The sequence below is a fragment of the Anabrus simplex genome, chromosome 2 (genome assembly GCF_040414725.1).
Source record: "Anabrus simplex isolate iqAnaSimp1 chromosome 2, ASM4041472v1, whole genome shotgun sequence".
In the NCBI taxonomy this organism is placed as follows: domain Eukaryota; kingdom Metazoa; phylum Arthropoda; class Insecta; order Orthoptera; family Tettigoniidae; genus Anabrus; species Anabrus simplex.
The window spans coordinates 646193955-646216885 of NC_090266.1; the positions used below are offsets into that span (position 1 = coordinate 646193955).

General features: G+C 39.8%; 1 protein-coding gene across 1 annotated transcript in view; it reads right to left on the reverse strand.

Moving 5' to 3' along the window:
• The window catches only part of LOC136863624 (serine-rich adhesin for platelets), a 402886-nt gene that overhangs the window by 366057 nt on the left and 13898 nt on the right, over positions 1–22931 (reverse strand). Inside the window, exon 2 of the mRNA XM_068226021.1 lies at positions 15888–17426. Within this exon, the coding sequence (XP_068082122.1) occupies positions 15888–17426 (1539 nt within the window). The remainder of the gene's footprint in view (positions 1–15887; positions 17427–22931) is intronic.

The following is a 22931-nucleotide window of genomic DNA, read 5'->3' on the forward strand; positions in this document are numbered from 1 at the left end:
TCATACCTCTCTCTCTCTCTCTCTCCCTCCCCCCCCCCCCTCTCTCTGTGGCAATACCATCAACATGCCCCATTTGAATACCTCTAATTCACAATGCAACCTAAGAAAAAGAGCACATTAACTACTGCCATTAAATAAGGTAGGTTCCTCCTGCTTGTGTGGGAGGAACAAACTAGCTTCTTTGAATTTTGCAGATTGAATCAGATTAACCGTTGCTGAAGAGTAAATATGTCAGTATTGCTTACATGGACCTAACTCTCAGGGTAAAATATTACACAATAACAAGAAAGCGAGAGCAATGACACATGATACATCATGGTACTGTAATCTGGGACCACTATAGTAAAATACGTACCACAATGTACTTTGAATTCAGTACTCCTGCGGATTGCACATCATTGCTTAATCAAAGTGTAAAGGTGACCTGCAGTTGAGAAATATCATACTAGGAAAAAAATTGCACGGACTTCACCTTCCCTGAAGAATTTTGAATTTGTTTTATAGTGAAGTCTCTCATTACCTTTAAGATGTGGAATCTCCCCTGACATGGACACAATTCCACAACCTGACTTTTTTTCAACACTTTGTTTTACATCACACCAACACACACAGATTTTACGGCGACGATGATATAGGAAAGGGCTAGAGGTGGGATGAAAGCGACCGTGGCCTTAACTAAAGTACAGCCTCAACATCTGCCTGGTGTGAAAATGGGAAACCATGGGAAAACCCATCTTCAGGGCTCCCACAGTGGAGATTGAATGAAGTATCTACTGAATGCATTTGCTTGGTGACCCAACATAAATCCTATACCAACGATGATGCTACCACACTTTCGCAGACATTCCCAGATGCGACACCTATTCCATGGTCCTAAAGTTTGCTTTTTACCTCTTAACTATGGACACAAATAGAGTGAAGGTTGAACTGCATGACACTGCAGGTTTATATATTTCAAAAGACTTGTGAATACATCAAATGCAGTGCACAAAAGATTATTTCCTGAAAATGTTTGCGTATCTAGTACCTAGGCTCTATGTGGTAGCCTATCAAGTCTCGATAATTACAGTAACATTAGTATAGATTTTAAAGGCGTCTCATGAATCTGTTACTCATCATTTCAACACAGGGAGGTCCACTCTTAGTGTTGACAAGGTGTACAAAAGCTAAACAACAAAACGTTCCACTAGTTTTGTGTAGTCACATTCCTGCAATGCATAGCTATGGCATCTAAAAGAACTAGTTAAACAATTCGGCAAAAGATTGAAGTTATGAAGTGCACAGGAAGAACCAAGCTCAGGGTGTGAGTGCCTGCAGACAAAACTGGTATGGGAAAAACACAAATAAATTCAACTTTCCTACAAAAAAATGACATATTAAAACAATGGCATAGAACGGTGATGACAAAAGAAAGCAAGTTCCTCAAACTCAAGGTCTTGCTGCTGATAAAGTTCTGTTTCATTGGTTTTTAATTGCAAGAAGCAAAAACGCTCTCTTCTCTGGTCCTATTATCCAAGAAAAGGCTACGGATGCGACAAGTGGCTATGAAGATGTTAAAGCTATGAATGGTTGGCTGGAAAAATTGCAAGTTAAGCACAACATTCACTGCAAAACAATGTGTGGGGAATTTGCAGATGTCTGTGACCTGAAAAGTGAACAGTGGAAGGTTATAGGTAAGAAGACGTTTATAAAGTAGACGAAACTGGTCTCTTTCTCCGTGCTCTTCCCAACAAATTTTTAAGCTTCTGGGAAGAAAAATGTAGTGGAGGAAAAATTTCTAAAGGGTATCCAACTGTGCTACTCTGCTCAAATATGGCCGGTGAAACATCAAAACCTCTTATTATTGGAAAGGCATCAAACTTTCTCTGTTTTAAAAGACTTGATGTAAAGAAGTTACCAGTAGAATGGTGAGTAAAAAGTAAAATTTGGAGGATGTGAGAAATTATGAATTACTGGCAAGTTTCTTTCAATAAGAAAATTAAAAACTAAACTGGAAGGTTTTACCTTTCCCAGACAATAGGACCTCCCATCCTGAATTAAACTTTTAAAATTTCTAGTTAGCATTCTTTGCCCAAAGCTCTACTTCTGCCTGCTAACCTCTTGATAGGCATCATTCATATTTCCAAACACCAGTACAGACAGCTCTAGCAAATCTTGACACTGCATCATCTGCCTCTGATCCCACCAAATCTGTCACCATAGAGGATGCCGTCAGATGGATTAACTTGACTTGGAAAGCTCTAACGAAGGACACAATTTGGAACTGTTTCTTCAAGGAAGGATTCTGAGCTAACAGGACCAAAGGAAACCTTGAAAATCAAGAGGAAAAAGAAACTACTACAAGATTTGATCCGAAGTCTTTTGAACCAGGTAGGGTACAAAAATGTTCATGCCAGTGAATAAATCTTGAGTTTGAGGAAAACTGACTGGATATTAGTAAAATGGTGAAGGATGTGTAGGCAACAGAACTGAAAGCTGGAGAGTACAGCGACAGTGAGGAAGAAGATAATAAGGATGAAAACTCCAGTGTAGATACTTTGATAACCAATTATGCTATGGCTTATCAAATGGTGGAACAATTGAAGGCATTAGCTCATTGCAGAGATGCCGAGAGTCTCCTATCAATACAAAAACTGCAGGTCATTCTGGAAAAGAAGATGGTCAGTGTAAAATGATCTTGATAAACCAGCCTAGATGAGATTTTTAAGGGAAATATTCCATAAAACAGTGAGAGTTGGTGAGGAGTAGTACAATATACAGTAGTAATTTGAGGGGAATAAAATTAAAGGTCTTCAACTGTCAACATTTCAGCTCAGTCTATTAAGAAAGTAACGGAAATTGTACAAATACTACAGAAATATTTTTTTCAGTCGGTTTCTGCATTAGGTACAGAAATTACCGAGCTCGATAGCTGCAGTCGCTTAAGTGCGGCCATTATTCAGTAATCGGGAGATAGTGGGTTCAAACCCCACCGTCAGCAGCCCTGAAGATGGTTTTCTGTGGTTTCCCATTTTCACACCTTAATTAAGGCCACGGCCACTTCCTTCCCATTCCTAGGCCTTTCCTATCCCATCTTCGCCATAAGACATATCTGCGTTGGTTAGACGTAAAACAAAAAACAAGAAAAGGTACAGAAATTAGAACATTATGGTTAAATACTATGTGCATTTAGTGTTTTTTAACTTTGATAATCTCTCTGTGGCTGTGGTGTTTTTACTGGAGTGTGCATGTGAAATTAAATGTAATTAAGTTTGGGGAGGATGTAGTCCTGATATGTATGTTCGGTACTATACTAGAACCTGCCTGGACTTGAAGGAAGTGCTGAAAATAGGACCCAGTTGAGTCAAGGAAGAACTTCTGAACTACACAAGCAACCATATGTTGTTTTTCAGAAACATGGAATACTCTAAAAGCATTAAAAGAGATTCTACAAGAAGTAATCTACACCTCCATGATACAATGTGTTAACAGATTTTTATAAATATATTGATGCTTAAGCAGACAATACCACGTTCAATGTTGTTAAATCAATGAAGATTAGATAAACCTGAATTGTTAACATTACACCAATGAACCACCCTGTTTCTGTATATTGAATTTAAAAAGCCTAACCATTCCCAGTGATATAATTTCCTTTGCGACAACAGTACTGTGACATTTTAGGTCTATTGTAATTGGCAGTGAATTTTATAAGACCGGACTGTACCCCGGGTGTCCCGCGCAGAGTGTTTCTCGCACCACAAGGATATCAGTGTCATTTCTGTGCAGTTTAACAGACCATCTATAATAATAACAGGCGTCAATAGTGTCTGGGAAGAAAGTACGTATCATTACATGTCAACTGTGAAACCACGAGTGGGGAATTTGTACTAATATTTTTGTGAAAGTTTCAGTGCACCTCAAGCAATACGAGTTCGATACCAGCCAAGGCAATGAAGACCTACAGCAAGAAGTTCGTGTGCCCTGGAGACATCGCCCGGATCAGGATGCAGTACTAAATGCCAGAACCAAGGCCAACAGCGTCCTAATGCCATGAATCAACCTAGAAGACAACCAGGGTCATCAAGACATCCAAGTTAAGTCGACATTTCATTTATACTGGGTATTATCTGTTCTATGTAGCTGTAATAAGTTAACTTTCTTCTTGAAGGGATTATTGATTAAACAGTAGTTTGAGTACATTTCTAGTATCTTTACCATGTTATTTTCTTGTGTTATATGACGCTGGATTTGTAGTTTCTCTTACTATGTGATTTTAAGGTGCATGATGACTGTATGTCAACATCATCGACCACGCGGGTTTCAATAAGTCATGTCATCAGACAAGTATCTGATTTAAATATCAGCCATCAGCTAACCTTTAAGGAATTTTACATTTCCATTCAATTACTATAATATTGAGGATTGTGTGCACGTGATATTTTCATTCTTCGGAATGTATTTCTCTTATATTTTGCCAAAAGTGTTTGCTATATTTTGCACGAGGGAGCAGGCTCATCTGACATATTAACGCTGCGCTAACGATATGGATAGCTTTCTTTTGGATCCGATTTCATACTTTCAAGAGAGGACATTGTCTGATTATTATATTTACATGTGGTTCCAGTCATTTATGAGAATTTTCCTGTGATATTTAGGATGGATATTGCAAATTATTTTCGCTATTGTACCTCTCACATTGTGCCATGTGGAGAAATGTGGCATGGATTATGGTGATTTTATGTGCTATGTGGAGGCGAACCTTCACGTCTCTATGAACAGAAGCATATGTAATCTATTTTCTGCGATGTTGCGTGCTATGATGAATGGATATTTAGGAATAATTTATCATCATTTTGATGTATGTGCGAGTTGTTGTTTTCGTGAGAGAACTATAGGCGATAGCGTCTTTATAAAATATTGAACCACGAGGTAAACCACGTCTTCCTACAAAATAAAATTGAGTGTATGAGATGGTGAGAGCTTTGTGTCATACTGGATGAGCGTCATCGCAATGATAACAAATCGTAGCTGTATAATATTACTAAACTCCTCGATATATGCTATATTTTGGTAACGTCCTGAGTTCGATGCAAATATTGGCGACATTTTTAGTCATCATTACCCAGACTATTTGGACCGGATGGATTACTTATAGGTGCAAATCATTATTTATGGGAGTCTGCCTTTCCCATGAAATGAACGGATAACGTGTGGACGTGTGTGTATATTTGTAAATAGTATCCGTGGTTGTAGTTGGTTACACTTCTTTCCTTGGTGGATGATGGTAACGGGAGACTTATTTCGTGCATTTTTATTTTGTTCTTTCTACAGGTTGTATGATTTTATTTTTATTGTGAATTATTGATCTGTGTGTTACCATCGTTGTTTTGATTTTCGGCGTTGTGTTAAGGCCATGACACATGGTTAAAGATTTAATTTAAATTAATTTTTTTTTCATTCCTCTTTCTTGCTTACTTTCATCATGTAATGTCACGTGTATACTGTTACGCTGAACAGATGATCACTGAAAGGTCGAGTTAAATTGGAGAAATAATTAGCAAGTGAAAATATGTTCCTTTTAAACAAAAAAATAATGTTATTAATTTTTTTTGTATTTTCATCTTTTGACCAGTCATATAACTTAAGCACTTAAAATCTTGTTCCAGAAAGATGCGCACGAGCATCATTCTCTAAGCAAAATCAAATATAACATTCAAAATAATATTCGATAAAATTGACTTTTATGAAAACAAATTTTTGTCAGATTTAATAAGAGTTCATTAACATGTACCATCCCATTTGCTTTCATTTTTGGATGTACAGCAAGAGTCAACATAAGATTAAACTTTTAGTGATCATATCACACAATCATAATTTTAGAAGGACGGAATTATTTTGGAATAAATTATCCACCATTAATTTGTATTTCGATGGTTCATTATTTACGGATATCTGCCCATTTCCTTGATCCACACCATTTTTTTATGGAACATGTCAATCCCTTACTGAGCACCCCTGAGGGGGTCTCGTGCCTCTAATATGTTAGTCGTGGCTTAAACGGGCAGAGTACAAACGAGGAGTGTCTGTTCAAAAGGTGCTATTTTTACTCCCAAAGAACAAATCAGTATTTCATCCACATAGATTACAGTAGTTTAATATTATCGATTGCCATGAGTAATCCAGACCAGGAAGATGTAATTCCGTAAAAGTTGTACCAAACCCGATCATGGGAATGACCCATGTGCCTTTTATTTGACATTTCTCGAGCTCTTCCTACAACTTTCTGAAGGTGAAAATAGCACCTTTTGAACAGACACTCCTCAAATAGTATAATCACGTCAGAATAGAAAGAGAAATACGAAAATATGACATGGTAATGGCTTAGGTAGTATATGATACGGGAACTAATACTAATGGGAAATGTTACATGGATTTCTGTTATCTGATCATAATATATGTAATTTAATTATTCACCCACACATACCTCCCAACTTCTAGAAATCAAAAATAGGAAGATTTTTGATTTCATTACATATGTTGTGCCACGGTCTCAGTGGAAACAAAGGACAAGATAAAAAGGCATACATATCTACAGTTACAATGTGAATTGACCACTAAGTTTAAAATTTTCAACCAAGAAAACATAAAAGTGGTTACAAGAAAATGTACCTAGGGATGGAAATTCTATTTTATAGGTATCTCTGAACAGTTGGAGGTAACATTTGTTATGTTTTGTGGCCATAACACAAAGAGAAAATTCCAGAAACTGTCACCAACACAACTCTCTGAAATACATTCAAGTAATTAAAATTATGAAGTGAGAATGAACACAAATGCACAGAAATATGCAAAACTACCACATACAAAACAGATCAACGTGTCTCGTACATTATTAACATAAGACTTCGACAGGAGGAAAAGCACAGAATCGAGAATTATACGACTCATATGTTATCATAAAAAAGACCTACTCAGGCCACGTTTAACTACAAGGGAGTATTCAATATACTTTATTTACTATTTTTAGCAATATCTTGCTCACATTCTATTTTAATCTTCAGTGAGTGCATCTGTGTCATTTTTTCTATTCTTTGTATACCACTTCAGACTTTAAGCCAACAATAACAATAACCTCAAGACCTTTCACAATGCAGGATTTGTGAACTTTGTTAAACAAGTGTATTAGAATTCTATGGTTCACTAGGTACATAACACACACATGTTCAGGGGCGTATGCAGATGGGGAATTGGGGGGGGGGGTCTCTCTCTCTCTCTCTGACATTTAGAACTTGTGATTAATTGTGGTAACTATGTCAATAAAGATTTTACGTAGCACATTGTTTTTCTTTAATTTGAACTATGTATTTGCCAAAACTGTGTTGATGCTACTATTAATAAATATAAATGAATATATATACGTATTTTTCTTCTAAAAGCAATCATCCTGAACCAATGGACTTCATTTCTGCGCTTAGCTTAACATTTTGCAACAGTGATACTTTCCCAACAACACATCGAATACTGAAACTGTTTGCTGTCATTTTGAAAATGTTATTTGCAGAATATGACTGCACAAGAAGGAGTGAATGAATGTGTTACCTCTTTCCTATATACACAAAGAAGAACATGTGACCATATTAAATGTAATCCATGAGCTGGCCAAAAACTCCAGGAGACATCTGCTTTTGTAATCATCAACATGAATACAAACGTGTCTTAATTAAATAATTGTGAAATTGTTATTATTTTAATTTAGTGTTTCTAATTTCACAATATGCACCCAACAATATCTTATAGAAGTCCTTAAAATTTAATATTTAATATCCCTCCACCACAAAAATAATTTCTGCTTATGCCCCTAAACCTGTTGTAAATATAACGTTCTTGTACTGGTTTTAATTGTGTTTCATTAGACTCTAGAACCACTTTATCCACTTTTTGGATACATGGGACTGTTTAATGATTTTGTATATTTAGGCTGTTTTAAGGTTTTTTTCTTGTATACTAATTTATTCTTTAAACTTTTCTTGTGTCTGTTACTGAAGATGGTACCACAGGTACAGAAACTGGTTTAAAAATATGAAACAAATATTTCTACCTGTATATTGAAGTGTTGATTAGGTGGAGCATCTACCTCAATCTCTCTAAGGTGTTGTCTATATCGCATCAGGTTTATATGATGCGCTACTGGCAGAAACAGAGAAATGCACTTCGAGCAATGAACAAGTCTTGCAAAGCATTTCACGGCCCAAAACATGGCAAGTTTCAGCAATTAGAGGAGGATCTGCAGAAATATATTTCATTATGCAACAACAGACGTCATTTCTCATAAAATGCTGTACTTTAAAGCATGAGAAATAGCTGCAGCACATGGGATCAGAGTCTTGGATTTTAAATTTAGTAGAGGCTGGGTGATTAATTTTATGAAGAGAAATGGACTATCTCTCTGATGAAGATCATCATTACACCAAAGAATGTCAAATTATTTCAACCAAGAAGTCATTGATTTTCATTGCTTCAAGACCGGAAATCTGAAAGCAGTGGCGGTTCATGCATGAAGGGCTTTTGGGCGCCGCCCTGCCGCCGTTTCAAAAACGTTTCACGTCATTTCACTCTGTAAATGATTACATAAAGAGATGGACAAATGTAATGAAGTCGAACTTAAGTGGTGTAATATTCAGTTATACAATGTTATCTTTATTATTTCGGCTGTAAACATATTGCTTTTCTATTATCAAGAAAATGGCAAAGGCTTTCAGACCGTGGCTGCTGTCCAGCAAGCACGATGTTTTCTCTTTGGTCATGAGGCGCTCGGACTGTGGCAGCAGAGCCCCGAGTAGGTCCCCAGACATTGCTAGTGTGCGAGGTGTGGGAGGAGCCTAGAAGGACGATTTGGGCTTGTCAGGGGAAGGAAGAGTGCAGGCGGGTATGATCTGTCCAGCAGAGCCTTCAGTACGTCCCAAGAGTTCGCAATTGTGCAGGGTGTGGGTGGAGCGTGGAAGAATATGGGCTTGTCAGAGGTAAGAAGAGTGCAGGCGGGTGTAAGCGCTGAACGTCGGAGCCCTTGGCAACATTGCCAACCACTTTAAAAGATACCTAGGCTTTTTTCCCCCCACGTCCTATATTAATTGTTGTTGGAGATTAATTCCAAAACATTTTACAGAACAATGAATTCCAGTATACCGACTATTTAAACAATTCAGTTCTCTAAAAAAAAACTAAAATAAAGATTCAAAATATAACCATAACGTGACTGGCATTATTTGTAGGGTGGTCAAATTGTTATAAATACGTTGTCATGCTTTGAAATTTGAGCAAGGGAATAGAAATTCGACAGTGCACAGTTTGTTTTCATGAATGATGTTATTATGCATTGTGATTGTGATCAGTGAAACAGTGCAGTGCCATAATAGTCAGGGTTGCATTAGCTGTTAGCCTGTTAATTAATGTGTGCAAAAATGCCATTGTAGTGCAATTAATGCATTTGCTTTACGTCCCACTAACTACTTTTAAGGTTTTCGGAGGAGTAATTAATTAATGTTGTAGTGTAAGCAGATTTATATTCAGCCAGTGTCATTGGATTATTATTATTATTATTATTATTATTATTATTATTATTATTATTATTATTATTAATCTAAAAGTATCCTGGTACTGGTCAGTGAAAATTGGAACCGACTGGGGAGGGGAAAGAGATGGCAGCACAGCCCTGCCAGGATAAATGTCATGAACCTCCACTGGCAGAAAGTTAAGGAATATTTGCTTTCCCGAATAGGAAACGCACATAAGACACCAATCAGTTTCAATATGCCACAAAATCAATCAATCATGTAAAAAGGGACACTGACTGCTACCATACGGACTAATGTAGTAAAAAAACAGCGATGTACGGAAAGGGTGGATGGACACGTCACCTTACAAGATGGGATACAAAAGGTTTGGGAAAATCGAGCGGGGTCTCTCCTTTGATGCCGAGCTGGACAGTTTACGTAGCCACTTGATTGAAAGCACTGAGAAATTACTGGAAATCATGAAAACCAATTTGGCAATGATTCCCAGTGGACTGACATTGATACTTCAAACCTTGGATGTTTTGATGAATAAAACATTCCTGGGCAACATGTGAAAATTAGCAGTGCTGGATGGCAGAACGTGTGCACTGGTATTGTAGTTAATTCATATTTAGTTTCCTTCAGGTTGTAATACAACCTGTGACAAAGTTCGGCGAATAGTCCTGTACTATCAACATTTATGAACAATGCACGACAGTGACCTTACTGTCCTTCGAAATAGTCCCCTCCCATTACTATGCACTGCTGAGTTCGGCGATTCATGTCCTGAAAACTTCGCAAGAAGGCTTCCGTTGGGATGGTGTTCTAAAGCCTCGTCACATTTAGTTGGATGTCAGGAATATCATCAAATCTCTTTTCTTTCAAAGCGAGTTTGAGTCGTGGGAATAGGAAGAAGTCTGGAGGATCGAGATCTGGCGAGTATGGGGGATGTTCAAGTTGCACCACCCCCTTTTTTGCCATGAACTATTTGAGAATACTGGCTGTGTGTGGGCGAGCGTTATCATGGACAAAAAACCATGAACCCTATTGTGCGTACTGGTGTCGTACCTGCATAGACGTTTCATGAAACGGGTCAAAATTTCAATGTACCGTGCAGCATCCAGCGTCATTCCCTCAGGTAGAAATTCCTTGTGGATAATGCCTTAACTATCAAAAAAGAAGATGAGCATAGTTTTGATGCATGACTTTTCGGCTCTGGCCTTTCTCTGGTGAGGGGATCCCGGAGAACACCATTCCATGCCTTGCTGTTTCGTCTCAGAGTCGTCCCTGAGACACCAGGTTTCATCCTCGGTGACAACACAGTTCAAGAAATTTGGTGTCGATCCGCCGTTTCGACAAATCCTGTGAAGCCTTTAAACGTGCCTGGTTCTGATCGTCAGTCAAGTGATGTGGCACAAGACAAGAACATGTTTTCCTCTTCCCTAACTTCTGGGTAACGATTTGTCACACGGATTCATGGTTAATCTGCAGTTAAACCGCTATCATGCGCACAGTTAATCGCCAATTGTTCGTGATTAATGTCCTCACCTACTCAAGGTTTTCTTCAATGATGGCGGTCGCCGGTCTTCCGCTACGGGAGTTGTCAGAAACACTTTCCCAGGCTCCTCGAAAACGGGCGAACCACTCATACACACACTCCAAGGACAGTGCTTGATCTTCAAACACGTACCAGCATCGCCTGCGTCTCTTTTGGTGTCTTGCCAAGCTTGAAACAAACCGGTACATTGATCTTTCGGTCGTTCACGTTCCTGTTCACAATTCAGAACCAACTCCCTAAACAGGCACTGTGTCAAACAGGTCTTACACGGCACACACACGATGCTGAACAACGTTGGGAGCAGGTGGTCAAAACCTGCTGCTACACAAGTGGAGCGTTGTGTCTCGCCAATATTGCCGCATCGACCGTTCTGACTTCATTCACCCAACTTTACTGTCACAGGTTGTATAAACTCATTATTGGAAGGATATTTACCAGTGTCCATACTTAAAACCCGTGTGTCCAACTTGCCTAATGTACTCCAACAGGCAAGTTTCATAAACCACCAATGGAACTGCTTTGTGAGTGGATATAACGCTCCTCGGGCACGATTTCTTCGAGGGAGATTGGAAAGAGCTTCAACATGGGAACCTCAAACACGTTAAGATGGGAGTAAAGATGACATCTTATGGAGATGTGAGCAGTGATAGCACCAGCAGTGCCAGTAGCGACGTCATAGACTGTAGTGTATATAAGATAAGACCTCTCCTTTCCTGTTTTGCTGGTACGTTATTATTACTTTCATAAAGGGTACTTTAGTTAACACATATTTATTTTGCTTCAGGTCATAATACGAGGTGTCCGGGTTAAAGGTATAATATAAAATTTAATAACTTGAGAAATAATGGAGTTATTTATTGGTGGTTTGTTTCTACAACTAGGGTAACTCAAAATGTTTTCTGTGTTCTCTTGCGGTGGTGGTGGTGGTACCACGTGCGGATGCGCGTAATTGCATTGTTCACGAGAAGCACACCAGTAACCGTGTGGACTCCACAGCAAAAAGTGTTCTGCGTGCTTTCGCTTGCGGAGATAAAATCCGTTACATTGGTACAACATAGATTTCTGCGCGAGTATGGACTGTTAGCAACTGATGATGTTCCCACTTACGTAACAATCATGAAATAGGACAGGTGACTTCGAGAATCTGGGACCTTGCTGTCGATGTCGGGCCACCACGCCAAGCACGCAGTTTCAGAGGCTACTGTTGATTTAATCCGTGAGTTCTTCAAGTGGAGCCCTCGTCAGTCATTTCGACAAGCAAGTAGGCAATTACAGTTACCTCGTTCGACAGTACACAATGTTGTCCACAAAAGGTTGCATCTACGGGTGTACAAACTGCAGCTTCATCAGAAAATCAAACCTCAGGACAGGCTGCTACGGAAGGCATTCGCGGAGAGAATTCTGGCAAAAACTGATGGAAACGAGGCATTCCTCAATTCGGTCTGTTTCTCGTACAAGGCCACATTCCATATTTCTGGCATGGTTAACAAGCACAATTGCCGCATGTGGGGATCTGAACCCCACCCCCACGTAGTGATGAGAGTTGGAACGGGACTCTGTGAAAGTGAATGTGTGGTGTGGATTGTCGAAGGACAGGGTTATTGGCCCATTCTTCTTCGCAGAACCTATAGTTAATGCAACACGTTACCCAGACATGTTGGAGCAGAATGTTGTGCCACAACTTCCTCCTGACGTGATCTTTCAGCAAGATGGTCCACCATGTCATTATGCAGAAGTTGTGAGGGATTTCTTGAATCGTGAGTTCCCAGATTGCAGCATTGGGAGAGGTTGTCCATCAATTGCTTGGCCCCCTAGAAGCCCCGACATTATGCCACACGATTTTTTCATGTGGGGGTTTGTCAAGAATCAAGTGTATCAGACACCAGTTCTTGATCTACCAGATCTGCGTCATCACATTCGTGCAGCTATCGCAAATATTACACCTACAATGCTGCAGAACACTTGGAGAGAAGTGCAATACCAATTATGTGTCTGTCGCACCACTCATGGTGCGCACATCGAGGTTTAGTAGGTATGCAAACAAACCTTTTGAGTTACCCTACTTGTAGAAACAAACCACAAGTAAATACCTCCACTACTTCTCAAGTTATTAAATTTTATATTATCATACCTTTAACCAGGACACCTTGTGTGAGCTCGTAACTAGAAGGATACTTTCCAGTGTCTCTACTTCAAACTACTGCATGACTTCCAGCTATTTCTTGTGGGGTGGGAATTTTTACGAACAGACGGACGGAGTGGCTATGGGAAGTATACTTTTGCCCGTAGTGGCTAATTTCTTTATGGAGCATGTTGAGGAGGAAGCTATTGCTTTGGCGCCCGTCAAACCTATGATAACGGAGCTCGATTGCTGCAATCGTTTAAGTGCGGCCAGTATCCAGTATTCAGGATATAGTGGGTTCGAACCCCATTGTTGGCAGCCCTGAAGATGGTTTTCTGTGGTTTCCCATTTTCATACCAGGCAAATGCTGGTGCTGTACCTTAATTAAAGTCACGGCTGCTTCCTTCCCAGTCCTAGCCCTTTCCTGTCCCATCGTCACCATAAGACCTATCTGTGTCTGTGCAACACAAAGCCAAAAGCAAAAAAAGAAAAAAAACCCTGTGATATGGTGGAGGTATGTTGACAATGCATTTGTGGTCTGGACAGAAGGTCCTGAGAAACTTCATCTATTTCTAAACCACCTAAATCAGCAACACCCTTCAATTAGATTCACTATGGAGATGGAGTCGGACACATGCCTTCCTTTCTTGGATGTTCTAGTAAGAAAGAAACCGGACGGTTCCATAGGACATACCATCTATCGTAAGCCTACCCACACAAATCTCTATCTTCATGCAGATTCTCACCACCATCCGGCACAAAAACAAGGCATTCTCGCGACACTCGCCAAGAGGGCGAGACGAATTTGTGAGCCATCAAATATCCAGGTGGAGATGGACACGCTCAAAGTCGCGTTCAAGGGTAATGGTTACAGCGATTTGCGAATTCATAGAGCCCTGGATCCCAGAGAAATGATCAAGCAAAGCTCACAGAAGGAAGAAGTGAATGGAACTGCCTACTTGCCTTACATTCACAACACCACAGATCGAATTGCCAAGGTCCTTCGCAAACACAATATAAAAACCATGTTTAGCACTGCCACTAAAATTGCTCACAGTCTGAGTAAAACCAAGGAGAAATTGTCCCCAATATCACATCCTGGATTATATGAAATTCCCTGTACTTGCAGTAAGTTATACATTGGCCAAACATGCCCCGTTCGTACCCGTATCAAGGAACATGAACGTAATATTCGTCTCAACCAGCCAGACAAGTCGGCAATAGCTGAGCACGCTCTATCGTTGGGTCATGATGTCATGTTGCAAGATGCTCGAGGTCTTAACCACACCAGACACTGGTCCAAGATTGTATGGGAAGCTGTGGAAATATGTAGAAATCCTAACAATTTCAACAGGGACACTGGCTATCAATTAAGTTATACCTGGTTGCCAGCCATTAAGGATTTATGTAGGTAGTTCCCTTCCCTGTCCCTTCACTGTTGTTATTTTGTGTCGGTGTTTTCCAAATTCATACGTTCCTCATCGCCAGATGTTTCATTCCAGGCTTGTGTCAATGTCATATGTTACGTACACATGTTATGGGACCCTCTCAGAATGATTCTGATACCGTAGTTCGGTCAGCTTCCGCTTCAAACGCTAGCGCTGTGCCACGTCTGAGGAGCAATCTGGTGATGAATGAACGTACCATTTCCACTTCTATTATAATGTCTAATTCAAAAAGTTATTGTTTAAGAAGCCTTTCTCGTGGACAGTCAAGATTTTCTTCTGATGACGCAGAGCACAGTTCTCTGCAAAACGTAAAGAATTTCACCTTTTTTGCTTGACACGACGTAAGCCCAAAAGCCTATACAGTATCGTGTCAATAAATTTATGATCAATGTATCAAGAAATTAATCAGAGAAAGTGTGAACTTTATAGAACAAACATCACAGTTTTTGAAATGTTGCTATTTATGAGAAATATTTATCTAATAGAATAGTTTAAAAATTAGGAGTATGTCTACTCCTTAGTCCCGCTTCCTGATACGGGGTTGAGGATGAAGCATGGTATTATATGGCATGTTTTTATAGACGGATACCCTTCCTGATGCCCACCTCAGTTAAGGAGCTAATGAAGATGAAATTTATAATGGTGGAAGAAGGTGGGTAAGGAGGTGGACAGAACTGGCAGTTGCACGGTATTTGCCTGGAAGCGAAAATGGGAAACCACAGAAAACCAACAGGACAGCCAACAGTGGAGTTCGAACCCACTTGTCTCCCAAATGCAGAGCTCGGCTCAATAGATTGTTAACTCATATTTCATTAGAAATACCATGCAGTCCACGGAAGAGAGAAACCCTCTTCCAGATAATAGTGATGACTGTGGATACTGGATATTGGAACTTAGGTGCTGCTGGGTGAGGATAGAATTATTTGATGGAGAATGCAGCAGCTACTCCATTATTTGAAAATTAGGAGTATCTCATCTAAATGAGGACAGTTAGCAGGTACATAAGAAAAGAATTACCTAGGAGTAAAGTTAACTCATCTTCTCATCTAATAATGTTAAAGTTCTTCGAATGTGAACCGGGATCCATTGCACCTGATCAGTACAAACACTCAATAGGTCAATGATTTCAATATGAATATGGAATAACAAAATATAAAGAAGCAACTTGCTTTTTACAATCTAACAATACTTTCATTTCCTGATTTAAGAAATTTAGGAATACTTACCTGGTGTATCACAGTAGCCTGTCCAGGGGTTGGAGTTGTTGACCTTATCACAGGACTAGGGACGGTGCGATGCTGAGGTGAAGGAGATGGTGCTGGGGTTAAGCTTCCCCCAGCTGGAGCAGGTGATCTAGTAGTTGATCCACTTCCAGATAAAACTGATGACTGTGGAGACTGGATATTGGAACTTAGGTGCTGCTGGGTGAGAATAGAATTATTTGACGGAGAATTTTGAATACTGCCACCTCCACTTACAGTCAAATGCTGACTGAGAAGACCTGAACTAGAGCCTTGAGCTGGAGAACTATGAGTCAATACTGCTGCTTGAGATGGCTGACTCTGATTGGGAACACCCACAGGACATGTCTGCAGATTGCTATTATGAGACAGGATGATTGGCTGGGGGCTTTGCATATTAGAGTATGATGAATGCCCTGAGGAAGTAGAATTGGTATTCTGAGCTGGAACTTGCATTGTAGCTGCATTTGTTCCAGATTGTCGCTGGGGAAGCACAACAACCGAAGAGGGAGCTTGTTGCTGGAGACTGCCAAATGCATCCTTAAATGCATTATTAGCACCATTACCAGACAAAACAAAACTATTAGTGGCTTGAGGATTAGAACTGTTAGCTCCTTGACCTGCAGTTCCAGGCTGTGACTGCACCAATGGCAAATTTGTAAAAGAATCTTTTAATAAATTTCCAGGGGGATTTGCAGCTGATAATATAAATCCAGCAGGATTGGATGAAATGTGACTTTGAGGAGATTGTAGCTGTGTATGATAAGGTGAAGGGGCAGGAGAAGGTGGGTGAGGAGGAACTGATGCAGGTGATCTGAGAGGTAATGGGCTTGGAGAAGGAGTGGGTGGTGCATGGGATGCTGGAGATCGAGTTGGTACTGAAAAAGGAGATCCTGGAGATGAAGCTGTGTGAGTGGACGATGGGATAGGAATGCCTGAGGCAGGAAATACAGCACCAGAAGGCCCAACTAATACACCTGAGGAGCCTAGAGATATATTTGCAGAACCAACAGGGATTCCAGTAGAACCAAAAATTGTTCCCGCACCAGCAGACACTGATGTAGAAGAAGAACATACTGGAATACTTGAGATCCCTGCAGCTCCTAGTGTTAATCCTGAGGGTCCGATTATCCCAGATGAGCCTACAGGCATTCCGGAATTTCCAATATGAATGCCAGTAGGTCCAAGTGAGATAGCACCAGATGAACTACTAACAGGCACACTTGATGGTCCCAGGACAGTACCTGAAGGACTAATTGAAATACCAGAAGAGCCTAAAGATATGCCACTGGAACTTTTAGGAACACCCGAAGTAGAGGTCACTGGTGTATAGATGAACCCTTGGTGCTGAGATGAAGATACCACTACAGTCTGAGCAGTTGAAGTGTTGACAAGGGAAACGTGGGGACTAATCTGGTTAGAATTGGTGTGAGGAGAAAATGGAGTAAGAACAAAATGATGAGCTGATACAGGAACTGAAGTTACTGCTCCAGATGGAATGGTACTCGAACTGGATGATACGGCCTGTGAAGAGAAAGAACATTATTTTCTATGAAGTTCCACAAACATACAAAATTACATGTTAAAAGGCAGATAATTAAGAGAAAATCTTAAAAAAATGAAAAAGTAACAGAATAGGTTAATATTGCCCCTTTTATTGTATGTAGAATTCATGTGTTAGCAACATTTCAGTCCAGCATAGTCCTGTAAATCACATCCTCTTGATAGGCTAATTGAATATTGTCCGCATTTATATTTTTTTACTTGTGTTTACAAGATTAATATCAGTTTTGTGCCACAAGATATATAATGAACTCACTATCATTAATGTTGTTTAAGACATCTACATTTAAAATGTTGAATTTGTCTGGAGATGAGTGTGATATAGAAAATAGTACTGAACAAGAAAAGGAAAGGGGTCCCACGTTGTTCCAAACACCTGGTTCAGGTCATCTCCAGGACTATGGGATATATGCAAACAGTTAAATTCCATCAAAAAAGTAAATGATTAATGACAAATAAAGATGTGCTGTGAGGTGATCCCATAAAAGGCCACAGCAGCACAAATATGAAATTCACACCTTGGTACAACAAGAAAATGCCAAACTATTCAAGTCTCCTTTTTCTGTTGCTCCATCTTCCTATACTGACCTGCCACTATTTTTAACCTACTAAATCTTTTCTTTCATGTTCCTATCATTCTATATATGACTTGATTCATCACTTGTTTGTTCCTTCGAATTATTTATGTTGACCCACTGGGATCCGTTTCTCCTTCTGTATTTGTCTTGCATTCATAAGTCTTTTACCATTTATATATACATCTTTAACTTCCATTTTACTGTGTTTATCTGACTTTCTCCTCAAATTATACATCCTACATCAAAAAAGTTATCAGTGGAACACAGTGTACGAGGGATACTGACTCGAAGGTGATCAGATTTTTAAATGAGAAGATGGAATGGGAATGTGGGACACTGGGAGTGAGATTTCTAAATAATAACTGGTAGGCAGGAGATAGGGATCTGTGCTCAGATGGCCTTCACTTGAACCGCAGTGGTACATATAAGTTAGGAAGTTTGTTGAGAAATGTTATAGGAGGTACATTCAAGGAAACAGGGTGTTTTAGGGAAGGGTGATAGGGTATAGGTATCTGGAAGTCAAGTAGAGATGACAAAGATGATGATGATGATGATGATGATGATGATGATGATGATGATGATGATGATGATGATGATTATGCTTGTTTAAAAGGGGCATAACATTTAGGTCGTTGACGCCTAATGGTACGAAATGGGACGAAATGTAATGACAATCTAAAAGTCCAAAATTCATCCACTGACCAGAATTCAAAATGCAATGATGATGAATCAATAGATGAACACAAATTTTTAAAAATCAGCGGATCCAACTCACATTAATGAAAGTTAAAAATAATTCCAAAATCAATCCACTGACTAGAATTCACAAAGACGAAGATGAACAATGATTATGAACTTAAAACAATCAGTGGATCTGACCTTCAATGCCACACCTTCCCAGATACTACCTCCAAGGGGCTGCTTCCAAAGCACAATCCTGAATCGATGATGCTTGTTGTCTAAAGAGGTCCAAAATCCTGGTCAAATGCCCCTCATAATGGTACCTATCACTAGTAAAGTAGAACCATGGTATGTGTCATGTAGCGATAATAATCACAAGTAATGTACACTCAAGGTGTTCCACACAATATGGTACTACTCACAGGTAACGCAGACCTATGGTGTTTCTCACATAATGGCACCACTCATAGGCAACGCAAACCCATGGTGTTCCTCACACAGGGACCCAAATTTTCCCGTGTTGATCTTCAGATAGTGGGTACTAATCACAAGCAATGCAGACCCATAGTGTCGCTCATATAGTAGTACTAATCACAGGTAGCGCCCCGACCCTTGGTGTTTTTCACATAATGGTACAAGTCACAGGCAACGGAAGCCCGCGGTGTTACACATATAGTGGTACTAATCACGAATACTGTAAACCCATAGTGATCTACCCACTGTTGCTACTAATCACAAACGCATTGTGTACCTAAAGCCGAACCATGGTCTTCCTTGTGTAATGGTACTAATCACAAGTAGTCTCATGGTTCTAATTCCTTTGGCCACCCCTTTTGGTAGCCTCTTATGACATGCAGGGGATATCGTGGGTGTATTTTTCAATTGCGTACCCGACCCACAGGGGGTCAGAAAGAGAAAAAAAAGAAGGAAGGGATCCGGCACTTTGAAAAATGAAGGCAAAGGCAAGGGCCACGAGGGGCGTGAAAATGAGACTCCCTACGCTTTGAATACTCTAATAACGTGGGTGTCGTAAAAGAACAAGAGCTGACCACGGGAGGTCGGACAGGATAGATGAAAGTGGGGAGCCTGGCACAAGTAAGTGAAAGCAATGCCTAGACTTAGCTAAGTGCCCCGAGGGCGCTAACTCATACTCCCAAGGTGAAAGCCCCAGAGGCCCCTTTTAGACGCCTCTTAGGACACACAGGGGATACCGTGGATGTATTCTTCACCTGCATCCCCCACCCACTGGGGGTAAGATGACATAAAAATATGAGTGTTCAACTGAACAAGTATTGTAAAGAAAGGAATAGAATTTAGTAATTTAATATACATAAATTTACCAGATACTGTATTAGGAGTGGAATCATCGCCGAGAAATTATATCAAGGATGCAGATTTACTTTATCTTTTATTTCGTTTACAAGTTGCTTTACGTCGCACCGACACAGATAGGTCTTATGGCGATGATGGGGCAGGAAAGGGCCGCACTTAAGTGACTGCAGCTACTGAGCTCGGTACTGGAGAGTTTATGGTAGAGATAGGGATATGAATCTACGAGGGGGGAGTATTCATTTTGGTGAAAGAAGAATTTCTAAGCTATGAAAAAGTTATAAATGACAAACATGAAATTCTAGGTGTAAGGCTCATATTTGGAGATAATACACCTATTATCTTCTTGATGTTTTAGGAGTGTACAGACCTGCAAAGGGTGGAGCAGATGCTGATTCGGAATTATTTGATAAGATAATCAGCTATATGGGAAACAAAATGGAATGAAACGTGAATGTAGCGGGTGATCTCAATTTCCTCAATATCAATTGGGAAAGTAACACCAATGACAGGAAGCGTGACCAACAAATGGCAAACAACTTAATCTGGGAAGGACAGCTGAATCAGTAAGTGATGGAACCAACTAGATGGAAGAATATTCTGGACGTGGTGCTGGAAAAACCAAATGAGCTGTATAGAGAAACCGAAGTAATAGATGGCATTAGTGATCACGAAGCTTATTTCTGCCGTAGTTAAAACTAAATGTGATAGAAAGGAAGGTCGTACAAGTGAGACTATTAGGCAGTATCATGTGGCTGATAACGTGATAAGACAGGCATAAGGGAGATGGGAAAACGGTAAATAAAAATGTAAACAGACTGTGGGATGGGTTTAAAGCAATTGTTTAAGAATGTGAAAACAGGTATGCACGGCCTACCTTCTATATAACAGAGAAGTAAAGAGACTAAGAAGGAGGTAAAGTTTGGAAATAAATAAAGTTAGAAATGGTTGTTGAAGTAAGAAGAAATTGAAGGAACTTACTAGGAAATTGAATCTAGTGAAGAAGTTAGCTAAGATAACATGTTTGCATGATTGGCAGTCATACAAATTTTAGTGATAAATGGAAGGATATGTATTGGTACTTGAAGGCCAAAAACATCTTGGGGTAGTTCACCTCGCCTCAGCAGAACATACTGAAGCATTTTTTGTCGCCTCACTTCCCGCCGTTTAATGCACGGAGTGGTAGTATTCAGTGACCGAGCTCCTTTCAGAGAACATTACAGGGGACTGTACTAACGTAATATTGAGATACTTACAGACTGACAGTGAGAGTGATTTATCTACAAGTAATGCAGTGAAGTGGTGGTTACTTTCCAGTACACGAAGAAAATGTAGCGTGCATCCAGCCAGTGAGGAATGAATCGAAAAGGGAGAGTTCTATAAATTGTATTACCAGCTTAAAATGTACACAGACAGATTTTTTGAATATTTTATAATGTCCCAGTCGATGTTTAATTACATCTTGAACCTAATAGAACCTAGATTCCAACAAGTGTACACTAACTTCTGATAGCACAATTGGCAGCAACCTCTTCCCAACATTTATCTAGAATATATCTATTATGATGCGATTTGTGACGCTGGTCCCATATAGCATTCTTTCAGAAAATTTCACTTATTAATTGCTCCTTATCCATGGCGACAGGGCCACGACACAACACATCAGCGATATCACAACAGTGAGACATCGCATAGAGGGGACAGTATGGTGAGCCTGAGACAAGTCACGATGCTAGTTCCAGGCAGCTGCAGCATAAAATATTAAACAAATTTGATTCCCGGTGAACGGCGAGGTGTACGGCGAGTTGCATGGTGAAATGTGCTGCTCTAACATGTTTCACATCATTTGCTACTGTCAGTTTGTTCGCTGATCGCCACACGGCGAGACTCGCGGCGAGGTGAACAATTCCAAAATGTTTTTGGCCTACGGCAGAAACAGCTTCCAAGAAGAATATTCCAGGAATCATTAAAGAACAAGGGGAGTGTGGATGTGAGGATCTTCCGAAGGCAGAAGTATTGAGGCAGCAGTATGTCAAGATTGTTGGATACAAGTAAAGTGTCCAGACAGAAGAGGTTCATCTTAACAGAGTTCAAAACTAGTAAAGTAGGTGGAATTGATAAGATTTCTGGGGATATGCTAAAGACAACTGGCTGGGATATAGTACAATATCTCAAGTACTTATTTAATTATTGTTTGCATGAAGAAGCTATACCAAATGAATGGAGAGTTGCTGTAATAGCCCTTGCTTATAAAGGAAAGGGTGACAGACATAAAGCTGAAAATGACAGGCCTGTCAATTTGACGTGTGATGCATACACATGTTGGGAAAGCGTTCTGGCAGATTATATTAGACATGTTTGCAAAATTAATAAATGGTTCGACAAAAGGCAGTTCGGGTTTGCGAAAGGTTATTCCACCGAAGCTGAAGTTGTAGGATTCCAGTAAGATATAGCAGATATCTTGGATTCAGGAGGTCAAATGAACAGTATCGCGATTGACTTATCCAAGGCATTTGATAGGGTAGATCATGGGAGACTACTGGCAAAAATGAGTGCAATTGGACTAGACAAAAGAGTGACTGAATGGGTGGCTATATTTCTAGAAAATATAACTCAGAGAATTAGAGTAGGTAAAGCTTTACCTGGTCCTGTCATCATTTATATTTTCTTATATTTTTTTATATATACACTGCCGGCCAAAAAATTCCGGTGTACCTGCACGAATATGTTTAATGATTGTTTAATTGCAGAATATATTAATGTAACCATGTTTTGAAGGTTTTTGGGCAACGGCGACGAGTTTACGTTCGACGTTCAGCATCTGAAAAAATGCATTCTACTGTATAACACCTGAGTGATAATTTTCTCTAACTCTTAT